The following is a 15,779-nucleotide window of genomic DNA, read 5'->3' as shown; positions in this document are numbered from 1 at the left end:
GGAGGTGTCCCGAGCGGCCTTCAAAACCTACCAAGAGGAAGAGCCTGGACGGTTTGAAGTGCTCAAGCACAACTATCTCTATTTTGGCCCTTTCAACGATAGGCTTACCGATCGGGCTCTTCGCTTATTCAACTATGGCATCGATAGGACTTTTCAACAGCTGAAAGACAACGACTATCTTTCTCCTGTTCTGACCAATAAGATCATAAATAGAGAGAAGCTCACCGAGTCGTTGTCGGACGACGTGCTCGACTATCTCGAGTAACTTTCTTTTTAGCTTCTTTAAGCTGCCTCTCGTACTTCCCTGATTGTAAAAATTTTCTAAGTATCAATGAAGATGCTCTTGTTCAGCGGTTTCCTAGCTTTTGTTCTAAGTCATATTATTAAATATTCCAAGTATCCTTCCATGCAACGTTGCTCAGCTCCTAAGGTTGTCCAGCGTTGTACCATCTTTTAACGCTTTGCGGAAGTTTTCTAAGTATGAATCCTTGCGCTCCTGATCTTCCTCGTGATCGGTTGCTTCACCATCCCACTGATCATCTAAGCGCAGGTCGAATGGCCAGTTTGCTCTCTTTATTGGCTACCTTATCCGTCGCTTGGTGGAGTCGGGATTTATAATCGTCGCTCGACTTTCTTATAACATTTTGCTCGGGTTTATAGTCGGCGCTTGGTTTTTATTATCGTCTACTTTCGAGTTTATAGCCGCTGCTCGGCTTTTGCATTGTAGATCCAAGGGTTTTATAGTTGCCGCTTGATTGTTGTTTCGTTGACTCTCGGGTTTATACCACCGCTCGACTTTTTGTTTCGTCGACTCAAGGGTTTATAGTCGCCGCTCGACTATTGAATTCGTCGACTCAAAGGTTTATAGTCGTCGGTCGACTTTATTTGGCATAGACTCTCGGGTTTATAGCCGTCACTCAGCTGTTATTTCGTCGACACAAGAGTTTATAGTCGCCGCTCGATTGTTGATTTTGTCGATTCAAGAGTTTATAGTCGTCGCTCGACTGTTGATTTTGTAGATTCAAGGGTTTATAGACGCCGCTCAACTTTATTTGGCGTAGACTTTTTTTTTATAGCCGCCGCTCGATTGTTGCGTCGACACAAGGGTTTATAGTCGCCGCTTGACTTTGTTTGGCGTAGACTCTTGGGTTTATAGCCGCTGCTCGGTTGTTGTACTTTTCTTGAGTAATTTCGTATTAAGGGTTTATAATCATCGTTCAACTTTTAATTTGGCCGATAGGTGCAAGAGTCTGGACACTTGGGATTTTTATTTATCGTTCCCCTGCATTTACAGGATGTATGTTTACACAAATGTATCTAAATTTAACCACGCACCTCTCACCCAACCTTATAGGGTTGGAGGTGGTTTGCGCTCTAGGGCCGCTCGGGCTTTCTCCCATCTCCGTCCTGTAAATAGTAAGCTCATGATCAAAGCTTCTGAATAACTCTATAGTGTCCCCCACGGGGCTTCTAGCTTAGTGACGTCGCCGACCGACTTTACTCTTTTCCATACCAAGTCATCGACCTGGAATGACCTTGGGATCACCCTTGGGTTGTAGCTCTGCTTCATGCGCTGCTAGTATGCTATCAGTTAAACAATGACATTATCTCGCACTTCATCTATCAAGTTGAGCTCCATTAGCCTCCGGTCGGCGTTTTCATCGTCATAAAGCTGCACCTGGTCGGCCTCTACTCCAACTTCCACCGGAACCACAGCTTCACCTCCGTACACTAGATGGAATGGGTTATGTCGGTTGCCTCTCTTTGTGTGGTACGATGAGCCCATAATACACTGGGCAGTTCATTGACCCAACTGTCTCCAGCGTGGTCGAGCCGAGCTTAGAGTCCTCTAAGGATCTCCTTATTGGTGACTTTTGCCCAGTCGTTGCTTTACGAATAAGCCACTGAATTGAAAGCATGTGTAATGTCATAGTCCTCACATCACTCCTTGAGCCTCCACCCTACAAATTGTCTTCCGTTGTCCAAGATGAGTCGGCGAGGGATCTCGAACCGACACAAGATGTTTTGCCATATACATTTGATAACCATATGCTCAGTTATCATGGCTAACAACTCGACCTTCACACACTTTGAGAAATAATCTACTGCTACGAGTAGGAATCTTCGTTGACCGGTCGCTATGGAAAATGGTCCAACGATGTCCATGCCCCACTGGTCGAATAGCCAGGACACCGTGGATGCTTTCATCTTTTCAGTAGATCGGTGCGGGATGTTATGATACTTCTGGTATGACAAGCAAGTGGTCATAGCCTGAGTGATGTCATCTTGCAATGTGGGCCAAAAGTAACCCGCCAGCAAGATCTTTCAGGCCAGTGATCTGCCGCTTGGATGACTGTCGCAGGAGCCTTGATGAACCTCTTTCAATATGTACTAAATGTCCTCCGATTCGATGCATTTGAGCAGCGACCTTGAGATAACACTTATATAACTAGTCTCCAATCAGAATGAACTGCCTACCCCTCTTTTTTAACAGGCGAGCTTCTTCCTGATCGGCTGGTGTGACGCCCGATCGGAGGAACTCTATCAGTGGAGCCCTCTAGTTGCTCAGGAAGGGTATTCCTTCCTGTCGATGTGGGCCACCAATGAGACATGTTCGATCGACTTATCTATAATGATCGGCGATAATACACTGGCTAACTTATCCAGCTCGTCCGCAGCCTAGTTGTCCGACCGGGGGATCTTCTGTATAATCACTTCCTGGAAACTTATCTTCAATTTCTCGAAAGCTTCGGCATACAGCTTGAGTCGGGCGTTACTTATCTCGAATGCGGCTGATAACTACTAAGCTGCTAGTTGAGAATTTGAGTAGATGAGGACTCTTGTGGCTCCTACATGCCGAGTTGCCTGCAAGCCGACTATCAGGGCCTCATATTCTGCTTCGTTGTTTGTGGCCCAATAATCTAGCCGTACGGACAATTGCATCATATCCTCTCGCGGTGATATTAAGAGGATGCCGATTTCACTACTCTACCGAGTGGATGAACCATCCACATATATTTTCCAGGTTGCGTCAAGCTCAGCGTTCTGGACCTCCGTGATAAAATCAGTTAAGGTTTGGGCCCTGATCGCTGTCCGCGGTTGATACTATATGTCAAACTCGCTCAGCTCGGTGGTCCATTTGATCACTATTCGGATGCTTCTAGGTTGAGGAGGACCCTTCCCAATGCACTGTTAATCATTACCACGATTGGATGTGAGAGAAAATATGGGCAAAGCCTCCGGGTTGCAAGTACTAGCGCATACTGTTGGATCGAAAAGAATTTAGATATCTCCACAATAACATAATATTGTCCACTTTGGGCCTAGCCCCTCATGGCTTTGCTCTTGGGCTCTCCCCAAAAGGCCTCATGCCAATGGAGATATCTTTTCTCTTATAAACCCATGATCTTTCCCATGTGTTTCCAATATGGGACTATGTTTGCAACCTTGCAACCCCAACAATCCCCCCCTCAAACAAAGGACCATAGGCTTCCCACGTCCGATCCTCGACCCACCAGGTCTTCCTGCCCCTCTGTCCACCCGACCTACTAGGACTTCCTTGCCTAGTCGCAACTAGGACTTCCTGCCTGGTGTCTGATCCTCTTGATCCGAACATAGGAGCCCCCACTTTCTTTGTTCGAGGTCAATATTGTAGTCACATGGCTCAATTAGACCATAGCTCTTGTGCACAGTCGGCGGTTAAACCTTCTGGCAGTCCGGGCTCTGATACCAATTGTTGGATCGAAAAGAATTTAGATATCTCCACAATAACATAATATTGTCCACTTTGGGCCTAGCCCCTCATGGCTTTGCTCTTGGGCTCTCCCCAAAAGGCCTCATGCCAATGGAGATATCTTTTCTCTTATAAACCCATGATCTTTCCCATGTGTTTCCAATATGGGACTATGTTTGCAACTTGCAACCCCAACACATACGTCAATTTTTCGAGACAGGTGTAGTGGGATTCTGCATCTTTCAATATATGACTAAGAAAGTATACCAGCAGTTGCTCAGAGCTATTCTGCCGCACCAACGTCGAGCCAATCGCATGCTCTGTGGATGACAAATAAATCCAGAGCGCCTCGTCGGAATTGGGCTTTGCCAATACAGGTAGGGACATAAGGTATTTCTTAAGCTCCTCCAGCGCCTTGTCACACTCTGCGTCCCATTGGAACTTCGTTGCATGACCCGATACCTTGAAGAACAGGTGGCTTCGGTCAGACGATTTGGAGATAAATCTTGATAATGCAGTAATCCGTCCGGTCAGTCATTGGGCCTCCTTCAAGTTGTAGGGTGGGGGCATGTCCTGCAATGCCTTCACTTTGCTCGGATTTGCCTCGATTCCCCGTTCGGTGACGTTATAATCAAGAAAGTGACAACTCTTTGCTCCAAATAGACACTTGTTCAAATTCAGCTTTATTCCATATGCCCTCAGAGTTCGTCAAGTTTCTTCAATATCTGTGTAAAGGTCAGCGGCTCGGAGAGATTTTATCAAGATGTCATCGACATATACCTCCATGTTGCGGTCGATCTGTTGTCGGAACACCTTATTCATCAATCTTTGATAAGTGGCATCGACGTTCTTCAGTCCGAATGACATGACATTGTAACAGTAGGTCCCGTCGATCGTAATAAAGCTGACATTCTCTTAATCTTCACGAGTGAGTGACACTTGGTGGTAGCCCTGATACACATCGAGTATACAGATCAGCTCACAGCCTGTCGTGGATCCCACCATTTGATCTATTTAGGGTAGGGGATAGAAGTCCTTCGGGCAGACTTTGTTTAAATTGTGGAAGTCGATACAGATTCGCCACTTATTACTCGGCTGGGAGACCAACACGATGTTGGCCAGCCAGCTCAAAAATTGTACCTCACGAATGTGACTGGCCTCTAGCAATTTTTCTATCTCCACTTAGATAATTTGATTCTGTTCTGAGCTGAAGTCTCTGGTCCTCTACTTCACCGCCCGAGCGTCCAGTCGGATATGAAGCTCGTGCTGAGTCACGCCTGACGAGATGCCCGGGAGCTTGTGCGTTGATCAGGCGAACATGTCATGATTTTGCCTAAGGCAGGCGACCAGCTATGTCTTCTTCTCGTCCGTCAGATCGGCGGCGACAAATGTTGTGGCTTTCGATTGGCAATGACGTATCTAAACCTCATCTTTTTCATCGTAGACCAACGTCGGCAGTTCCTCTATGATTGTGTTCACCTTCAGACGTTAAGTCTTTCGAGCGACCTTTGCTTCTGACTTGACCATCTCGACGTAGAACCGCCAAATGGCCAATTGGTCGCCATTGACTTCACCTACCGCATTGTCCACCGGAAACTTGATCTTCTGGAAAAAGGTGGACACTACGACATAGAACTCATTTAGGGCCGGTCAGTCTAATATTACGTTATAGGGGGACGGCACATCAACCACGATGAAATTTGTGGTCCTTGTCCTCTTGAGAGGCTCTTCTCCGAGCAATATAGCTAGCCAAGCCTGGTCTATCGGTAATACTTCATTGCCTGTAAACCCATACAGCGAGGTCGTCATGGGCTGCAACTAGCTCTAATCGATCTGGAGCTGGTCGAACACTTTCTTGAAAATGATATTCACCGAACTGTCTGTGTCCACAAAAGTTCGGTGAATAATATAATTAGCTATTAACGCTCGGATGATCAAGGCATCGTCGTGAGGGATCTCCATTCCCTCTAGGTTCCAAGGGCCAAAACTGATCTCTGGTCCCTCGGTCTTCTCTTTGTTGCACCCCACAGCATATATCTCTAGTTGACGGTCGTGTGACTTCCTTACTCGGTTGGAATCACCGTCGGTTGGCCCCCGGTGATCATTCCGATTTCACCCTGAGCGGCGTTGCTTCGATTTTCCTCCTCCCTAGCCGAGGGTATAGTCTGCTTAGCGGAAGCTCGGGCAGGACCTGTGTTACTTCTCCGTTGAGGCTGACGCTAACGTCGCTCGACCGTCATTCTTTTTGTTGGTACTCCAAGGTTGTTTCGATATGATCAAACAAGTTAGGTTAGGTCTTGTTGTGTTTAACCTTGTGTCTAAGTGTACAGGAACTTAGGAGCACAGGGCGTCTAGCAAAAGGCGCAGCTAGCGAGAAGGACGGCACGGGAGAGGGTCGATGGGCTCAGAGTGTCTTAGGTACAAGGTGCTGCGGAATAGTACGCGGGCGAACGAGAAGGAGGCGCGCGACGTTTCCGAGGGATGAAAAGCCAGGAGCGGAAGCTTGCTCGAGAAGGCTGGAAGTTGGGTTCGGGTGAGCCCTATTTTGGATGGCCGAGATCACCCAAGCAAGAGGAACCGGAGCAGGAGACCTAGACCAAGGCGAGCGAAACTGGAGCGGAAGGCCCAGACTGAAAAAGTCAACATGGTTGACTTTTCAGGTCCGGGCACCCGGAACCCTTCCGGGCGTCTGGAATCGAAGTTTATCCCGATCGCGTTTAACCGCAATCCGTTGCGAAGGGGATAAAATTTTATCCCCCTTTAGGCACCTGAAACCCTTCCAGGCGCCCCGAGCAAAGCTATATAAGCAGCTTTGCTCCCAAAGCTTTAGTATAACAAGAAAGATCAATACAACACTTGCATGCACTTCATTTTCTGTTTAACTTTCTGTTTCTGAGCGTTCTTTACTTTAAAGAGGCTTCTCCGTCTGAAGGAGAATTGTGAGTGCGCTTTTTCATCTTGGATTAACAACCTCCCTAGTTATAACCAAGTAAATCCGCTGAGTCTCTGTCTTTTAGTTTCTTAATTATTTTTATATGCAACTGTCCGAGAAAGGTTGTTTTGTTTGATTTATGCAGGGGATATTCACTCCCCTTCTAGCCGACCGCCAAGGGTCCTAACATTTTCTTCTTCCCGCCGCCCGTCTGATTGACGGTGATGATGCTGATCGGGAGATAGTGACCGACAACGATATCTTGGAGGAGGTGACCAACTTGAAATTGGCCTCAAGTCGTAGCAATCTCAGGTGTTGTGTGTCGTCGATTGATGGAATGAGCAAAACAACGACGTCCAAGTCCTGCATTTAGCAGCTTTAGGCTGATCTACTGCTACGTGTTGCATGGCATGTGTTCAGGGCTCCTGGTGCGGCTGTGCTACACTCGCTTGGGGGCCCTTTGGGGGTTGATGGCTTCTGTCCGATCGTTGTTCGGGGGCGGCGGTAAGTTCAGTGGGTGCCTCCTTCCTTCGTGTCGCCAGGGCTTCCTCCACATTGATGTATTCGTTGGCGAGCTTAGCAGGTGGTCGAAGTTTTTCGGCGGGCTTTGGATGAGCGAGTGAAAGAACTCGTCCTCTAAAAGTCTCTAGGAGAAGGCGCTTACTAATAAATCCGAAGAGATCGATGGTATGCCTATGACCACTTGGTTGAACCTCTTGATATATGCTCTTATTGCCTCCTTGGGCCCTTGCTTCAGAGCAAACAAATTAACGTTCGTCTTCTAGTAGCGGCGGCTGCTGGCAAAATGATGTAGAAATATCATCCGGAAGTCTATGAAGCTGCGGATTGATTCGATCGACAAGTGCCTAAACCACCGCTGTGCCGATCTAGAGAGCGTGGTGAGGAAGACCCGGTACTTCATTCCGTTGGTGTACTGATGGAGTGTAGCCGCGTTATCGAACTTGACCAGATGGTCCTCCGTATCGGTTGACCCATTGTATTATCTGATCGTCAATGTGGTATAATGTTGGGGTAGCGAGTTGTTCAGAATCCCCTGAGAAAACTGCTGGTTGATCTGTTCGGGGAAATCATCGGTTCTTGGTGCTTTTCCTTTCCGTGCGTCCCTCATAGGTGCGTCGTCCGAGGAAGATCCTTGATCACTATCTACCCGGTGAGGGCGTGTGGAACAATGCCGAATGAAAAGGGATCGACGCATTCGGCACATTCCCGTGTGTGCTGGTTAACTTCTTATTCTTCCCCTGAATGGATATATTCTCCGCTCGGTCTTTATATCTGACTTGTTGTCCCATTGCTGATGCCTAGGTTCATTTACGTGTCGCTCGGCCATCGCCTGTTGTTGCTGCTCCAGCATTTTGGGCGCCCGGGCTTGTATCAGCATATCCAACTCCTCCCGCGTCAGTGTCACCGTCATGAGTCATCCAGCGCCCTCCATCTCCACATCTCGAATACATGATATGTTTCCATAAACAACTCCAATATGATCCTGTCTGAAAATCGTGAAGAAGGTTGGATGGAGATGTGACTCCTTAGCTGTCCGTGTGAAGATTCGGCTTCGATCTACAACACAAGAAACGTCAGTGCCGGGCTAGGAAAGGGGTCCCCGACATTGGTCTTCCGATGCTCAAGTTAGTCACTAAAACAGTAGAAGAAGACGGAGCAACGTAGTAGCAGCGAAAGCACAAGCGTGAATACTGAATAGCACATACCTTCGCCGGTGCATGGACCTCCCTTTATATAATGCTACAGTAGGCGACATGTACGCTTCCCAAGGTGTGGACACGTTCCCCAAACCGTCCAATAAAAGGACATGTCAGAAAAGTGTCTTTGACACCATACCTTAACAGGGCATACCAATCTTTAACATGACAGTAGAAGCTCCCGACGTACGATTTGCACGTTGACCATGCCCTATTGTCAGCGGTATTACCTCCTGGAAGGATATCAAGAGATATGAGAGGGCCCACTGTGTAGCCGAGTGGGGTAGTCACTCGACCAGGGCACCTCGCTCGGTCGACTGCAGCTGCCTTCTTCGTAGTACCTCGGTTCAGTAGATTATTTATTGTCTGACCGGACACAAACTCTGGTCGACCTACGCTCATTCGGTCAGTTGTGCGCCATCTGATGTTCTTTCTATATGATCCTGTCCAAGTGAGCGATCTACCTCGATGAGTTTCCTAGCCGATCAGACCCTTCAAGCTCGATCGGCAGCTGAAGTCGACCTCCACTCAGGCCATTTTTGGTGAGCCCGTTGGTTCTCTGCGTTGATCATTTTGATTTTGACATTTACGCCGCCTGCTATCTCCTTCCTTGATCGGAACTAGGTGGACCCCTGATCACTGTATTAAAAATTAATTATTAGAGGTACAAATTAAGATATTTAATGATTTATTTTTTTAAAAAATATTTTTTATAAAGGGTCCGTTCATTTAACGGTAAAGTAGAGAAAAATCCCTAATCATAATCATAATTTTGCATGTAATCCCCAATTATAAAAAATTTGTTTCCACTCCCTGCATGCAAAGTATTACTTGTTTCAACTCCTTCATGCAAATATCGTTACCTAAATTGCCCCTCAGATTTTTTAGGTATAAAAAGTCTAAAAATGAGTATATTTCTGATTAAATTCAGAATTTTTCCGGTTAAATTCAGCACTTTATACTAGAATTCAGTACTTTATGTTAGAATCGAGTATATTTTCTATTAAAATTAACCCTAATATTTTTTCGATACAAATAATCTAAAAATGAGTATAATTCCTATTAAATTCAGTACATTAAACTAGAATTGAGTATATTTGTTATTAAATTGAGATTTTTTTTTCCTATTTAATATAATTCCTTATAAATTCAGCATCATTTACTATTTAAAAAAAAATCTAATATATTTTCATCCAATTGAATATCATTTAACAAAAATCTAGTATATTTTTCATCCAATTGAGGTGAAAAAAAATCGTACTAAATTTGATAGAAAATATATTAGATTCTAATTTAATGTATTGAATTTAAGATGAATTATAATGATTTTTGGACTTTTTATATCTAAAAGTATCATGAATAATTAGATAAATATGGTGGTAAAAGGTGAATACGCTCGCTCCCAGCGCCCCCGTTAATCCGTCCCAGGGTCAATACGGAGGAGGTAAATCATGGGTGGTTACTAGCTTTTAGAATAGTGACTAGCATATAAGATGAATAATTAGATAAATATATTTGTTTTGGGAGTGGAAATAAAAATTTGATGAATGGAAGCTATATGCATTAATTTATTTGGTAATAGGGACTATAGGTAAATTTTCCCTTCATTTAACGCAAGGCGTCCTTTTTTGTTTTTGTAAAAATAATAATAATCAAAGCCCGAATACACCTCGACTTGGTCCTTTCCATTGACGTTCTACCAGTAACACCCCAACTACCAAACAAGAAGTATAAATAAGGAGGTACGACGCGATGTGACTAGCGTACTATTCTTATCCAGGCATGGACCACCAACCGGCGAAGAAGAACACGAATTTTGAGGCAGATCGGACGGCGGAGCACAAACAAAGTGGGAATGAATATAATCACCTCATATAAGCGACAATTTTATTAATTAATATCGGATAATCTTCACAGGTTCAAATGCATTGAATTCACATATTTAACTATTAAAATAATAAAATGATATTACGCTACATGCATATTAAAATGCTTTGCTTAAACTTTTGATTATTAAAAATAATCAAGTCTTAATTTATATAAATGTGAGATATGGGACATCAATATTACATTATCATTTTACCGATTACAAATATGCTAAATTTAAATTTAAGATTTGAATTAACATATTATATTAGATCAATTGATTATTTTTAATTTTATTCACTTAGAAAATTTTATTTATTTATTTATAAATACTTATTACCTTCTAATTACAATATAAATCAATAATATATGATATTATAGGAAGGTATTTAGAAAATTACCTTAATACAACTGGTAAAATGGAGTGGTAGGTGGGGTGCATTTTGAAAATTACATTAAAAAAACCTCCCTAATTGCCAAAAGTTTCCCTGATTGCACGGACAAATGAATAGCTGTAAGGCTCGGATATAATTAACAGCTTCCCGTTTCAAGTAAGTCTCCACTCGCTCTCGCAGATCTCCTCTCCGCCTTCGTCGACGCCTGGGAGAGCTACCACGACGACAGACGATGGGGGCTTCCTCGTGGCCATCTCTGGAGGAAGTAATCCTCGAATCTCATCTTCTCGCTCTGGATCACGATTTCTCCTAATCATCTTTCACTTTTTTTTTTTTCTGTTTCGATTGTCTTTGGGGGGTGTTTGGGCTTCGCCATTGCGGATCATTGTTGTTGGTTTGCTTGTATTAGTAGGGTGATAGTTATGTTTTTGTTTTTCTTTTCTGTTGTTTTATTTGTTCAGATTGATGCGGTGAAGGAAAGGGTGGTGGAGATGAGTGGAGCGGACATTCAGGATGTGAGTGTTGTGGTCTCGCCGTATAGGATTTGCCCGCTTGGAGCGCACATTGATCATCAGGTTCGATGCGTTTCTCTGCTCTTTCTGCTTCTCTGAGAAATTTCTGTGTTGTGCTGGAATAGATGTGAGCCATGATGATGGGGGCTTGTTCAATTGTATTTGTGTTAGAATTGAATTATACTCATTATAAGTTGAAAAACTAACTGAAAATTTAAAGTTGAACATTTTCAAATTGGAATTTAACTGAAATTGGACCCATCTAGTTGTGACTTTTAAACATAAACGTCTCGTATAATATTTTAAAATTTACTGTCTTCATGAATGTATGTACACATGTAAACACATTCATATATATGCGTGCTCACTATAATTGATATAATTCTGTTTTACTGATGTACCATGGACTGAACAAAACTGAAAATTCGAAGTTAAAAAATTCCAAGCTGAAATTTAACTAAAATTGGAATTGATTGGCTCCCAAAACTTGTCCAACCCAATTCATTTTATTTCAATTTAATGAAAAAATTTATATTATTTTTTAACTTTTTAATTGAAATTCATCATATAATATATTTAATTTTACTTTCTTACATGTACCAGTATACATGATTTACCTTGGTCTCAAAATTTTGTTCCATGAGTAGAAACTAATCTGGCATCACATAGACCCCTCTGAGTTGATCATGGGTGTGAGCACTCCCTATCTGGGGATCTAGGGACCACACAACAATAAGGAGAGTGTCAATCCACAATACATCAAAACCAATGACAATAAATATAGAATGTGAACAAGAAGTAATTCTAGCAACATTAAAATAAAACCATCAAACAACACAATAGTGATTAATTCTCCATATAGAAATAATATAAGCATTCACGAACATGATAGTGCTTCCATGCAACAATGCAACCATATAGAAAAGAAATGCATATGGGTAGCCATCCAATCCATGTGTACAAGTTTCAACTAGCGCCAAGTGTGACACACTCATGCATGCTATAGACCAGTGCCATAATATGTATGCAATAGGGTCGATGTCAGTAGAGTACTTGGCCGGCGCCAAGATTTAAGAGCTACAACCATGGTCTCAACCTCACGTATCCAAGATATATAAATAACCAATAAATCCCTACATGTCGTTCAACTGTACCTGCTCTGTTCGCTTGGATTCAAGGGCATCTTCAATTTGCTCCATGTGTCATCTGCAATGACACAGGGTGACCTTTGATGGAAACCTATAATTACAGCATTATAGAAGTTTATCTTACATATAATTATGGTTGGGATCATCTAGTACCAATGTAGCAGAATAATGACTTAAGGTTGACCCTTGATCGAAACCTATAGTTAAAAAATCATTTGATGCACTCTTAGAAGCTCTAACACAATTGATTACATTATCATACATGTGAGATCAATATAATTACTAGAATTTTTTTCTCCTCTAAACTCACTAAATAAGGGCAGCCCGATGCATGAAGCTCCTCCAAACTCACTGCACTACAATAATCGTCTAGGTGGTCTTTTTTTTCCTCTTATAACAACAATTCTCGAACTTTCCTAACTTTCATTTGGGAAATATTCCCATTGCTAGTATTTTTTTTTATAATATATAGAACTGATGTGTGAATGGGTTTCCTCTCTCTCATAGATTTTCAACATTTTGCAAACAATGCAATTAATAGCTGCTGAAGCTTCTGTTTAATTTTCTGCTCAATCTCTGTCAATAGTAAGGGTGCTTGAAGGGATCTTTTTCTTTGATATTGAGAACCTGAATGTGATTATTTCAATTTCTTAAGGGAGGAATTGTTACAGCCATGACCATCAACATGGGCTTACTTTTGGGCTTTGTTCCGTCACGTGATGCTCAGGTAAGAGAAAATTTCTTGATGTCATTGTGGTTTATTTTAGTGCAGAGTACATCTCTCTTTCTGCTTATAAAAGTAAAATACTTTATGTAATTTTGAGAGTTTCTACTAACATGTTATTCTTACAATTTTTGTTGCCCCATATTTTTCTGCATTTGATACATTGATTGGTTGTTTATTGCAACTACTTTAGGAGAATGTCTAACAGCATAGAACTTCAATGCTATTGTTTACGTTGATCTTGATGTTCTGAATTTACTTATAGGTATCAGTAAAGTCGGCTCAGTTCCATGGAGAAGTTAAGTTCAGGTGAGGGACTTTTCAGTATATTGCTGATAAAATATCTGAGATAAAATAGATTGATATTATTGTTATTTTTTCTGTCAAATCTGGTTATTGAAATAATTAATAAATATATCAATTTACTTCTTAAAACATTGGCATTAGGAACATTAACTGTAGTGATTCTCTAAATTTCTAACTGTCCAATTATAAAAAATGTTTTACTATGTTTTTGTGTACCTTTTTATCTTTGTTGCCAGATTATTCGTGCATTTTGCTCCACCTAAGCTTGAGTAACTTATTTCTGTAGTAGTTCCTCTAACTTGTTTTGAGAGTAAGCAATATTGTAGCTCCTGGTTATTGCAGTGTTGATGAAGTTCAATGCCCCAATAAAGTGCGTGAGGAACCAGATTGGGCACGTTACCCAAGAGGTGCACTTTATGCATTGCAAAATAAAGGACATCATCTGACTAAGGTCAAAAATTATACAACACTCATTCTTATGTGTTAATGGATTTGTTTTTGGCTTAGCAGGATGTGATCATAAAATGTATATTTTTCTCTGGCAATACAGATGTAAATCTTAATTGACATTGCTTTTCAGACCAATATGCCTCTATTGACACACAGTGCTTGTTCTTATTTGTTTGTGTTGAGGATACCATTGGGGACCATGTGCTAGTCCATGTATTTACTAGTGGATCTTGTGGAGCCAAAACTGAATATTTTTATGCGATGCAATTATTGGAATACAGGTTAAATTTTGAAATGCTTCGAAGGATTACTCGATCTCTCATCTTATCCATCAAAAATCTTCATATGATGTTGCTGCAATCTACTCTTTCATTAGCCAGTGATGTTTTCTTGTAGAAGGGATTCATAAATGACGACTGTGGACTGCTACTAGCTAGACCCTTTTCATGTGATTAAGCATCTTATTTCGTTGTCTTTTGTTGCATTTTTTATGATTGAAATTCCTGTCCCTGAAGTAACTGAACTGTAATTTGGTGCACCAGGGTTTCATCGGCTTCATTTGTGGCTCAGAGGAACACAGTTCAGGACTTAGCTCTTCAGCAGCTGTATGTTAACTTGTATAAATATATCATTATTCCTTGTATTTTTGAATTTCTTGTGTTTTGAAAGAGAACAAGTGCACCTTCTACAATTTCATATAATTAGTACATAGCTTAAAACTATCAATCTATCATGATGAAACAAAGCTAAATGTGTATGTTTTGCATGTTAAAATCTATTCATACATGATTATTGCTAGTGTTGTCCAACATATTATTTCTAATTATGTTTCTAATCCTTGATGGTTAGGGTTCAAAATGCTTGGATTATATTTTGTGATTGTTTCTACTATGATAATACTAATAACATGCTAGAAATCATGTAGTCAGACTGCAATTTGATTATTGGTATACATTATATCTCTAAGAAGTATGCAAGCACACTTTTTTTAGATACAAAAGGAAACTTGAAGGGCAGGGTAGTGATAAAACCACAAGCCTTTACACAGTTGTACTATATCCAAAGGAAGAGAGAGGAATGATAGACAACATTATGTTGATAGGACAGTCCCAGAAAGGTGAATATATCAAATTTCAAGTAGTTATTCGTCAAGAGGTGTCATTGCGGAAGTGTGAAAAGGTTAGTTAAGGAGAGTGAGCATGTGTGACAAAATATTCAATTATTACACATGCCCTTCCATTGAAGAGACTGGTAGTTAGATTTTAGAAATACTAAGATTATGCTTTATGATGCACTGAATCCCTAGTGTTTTGACTCATGAGATACTAGAAGAGTTAACATTGATTTTTTCTCATTGTGAGATACTAGAAAAGGTTAGTTAAGGAGAGTGAGCATGTGTGACAAAATATTCAATTATTACACATGCCCTTCCATTGAAGAGACCATGAGCTCATGCAGGTGCAGCAGTGGATTGGCCATTTAGATGAGAACATTTACCAAGTTGGAGGCCTTCGTAAATTGTAATTGAGACCATCCATACAGAGCAAACATGCAAGATATGAATGGATGAACAACAGTGCGGATTTGCCTTTCATTTAAGTTGTTCGTCTTTTGCATGATAATAGGCAGAGTTAACCTGCTGGTTACCATTGCAATTGAGGAAGTCAACAGTGTCGATTTTATCTTTCATTTAAGTTTTAAGCATGATCCCATGAAGATAGAAGCATTAAACTTTAGTGTGCAATACGGACATGCACTTGTAAATTTATCAATTTGAAACTTTGCATGTAAACCATCTTTCAAGGTGAAAATTTCAATTATATGTCTGCCAGAGGCCATTGAACAAGCTATGTTGTAAATTTAGAGTTGGATAACGCCTGTACTACTTATGCTAGAATGTGTTGCTTTACAGTTTTTTGCAACAATTAAATTGTTTGACCTGCAGCATGACATATAAAGCAAACTAATTTTGTCTTGTGTGATATGTATTATAAA

General features: G+C 41.5%; 1 protein-coding gene across 1 annotated transcript in view; it reads left to right on the top strand.

The window, feature by feature from the left end:
- LOC121975853 (galacturonokinase-like) overlaps window positions 1-15,779 on the top strand; it is a 28,563-nt gene that overhangs the window by 6,200 nt on the left and 6,584 nt on the right. Inside the window, exons 2-7 of the mRNA XM_042527745.1 lie at window positions 10,825-10,909; window positions 11,106-11,219; window positions 12,960-13,031; window positions 13,294-13,337; window positions 13,677-13,785; window positions 14,327-14,389. Coding sequence (XP_042383679.1) covers window positions 10,877-10,909; window positions 11,106-11,219; window positions 12,960-13,031; window positions 13,294-13,337; window positions 13,677-13,785; window positions 14,327-14,389 — 435 coding nt within the window. The 5' untranslated portion in view covers window positions 10,825-10,876. The remainder of the gene's footprint in view (window positions 1-10,824; window positions 10,910-11,105; window positions 11,220-12,959; window positions 13,032-13,293; window positions 13,338-13,676; window positions 13,786-14,326; window positions 14,390-15,779) is intronic.

Source organism: Zingiber officinale, chromosome 4B (assembly GCF_018446385.1).
Source record: "Zingiber officinale cultivar Zhangliang chromosome 4B, Zo_v1.1, whole genome shotgun sequence".
NCBI classification, from domain to species: Eukaryota; Viridiplantae; Streptophyta; class Magnoliopsida; order Zingiberales; family Zingiberaceae; genus Zingiber; species Zingiber officinale.
Note: the sequence above shows the minus strand (reverse complement) of the source record. Positions and strands in the feature narration are given on the sequence as shown.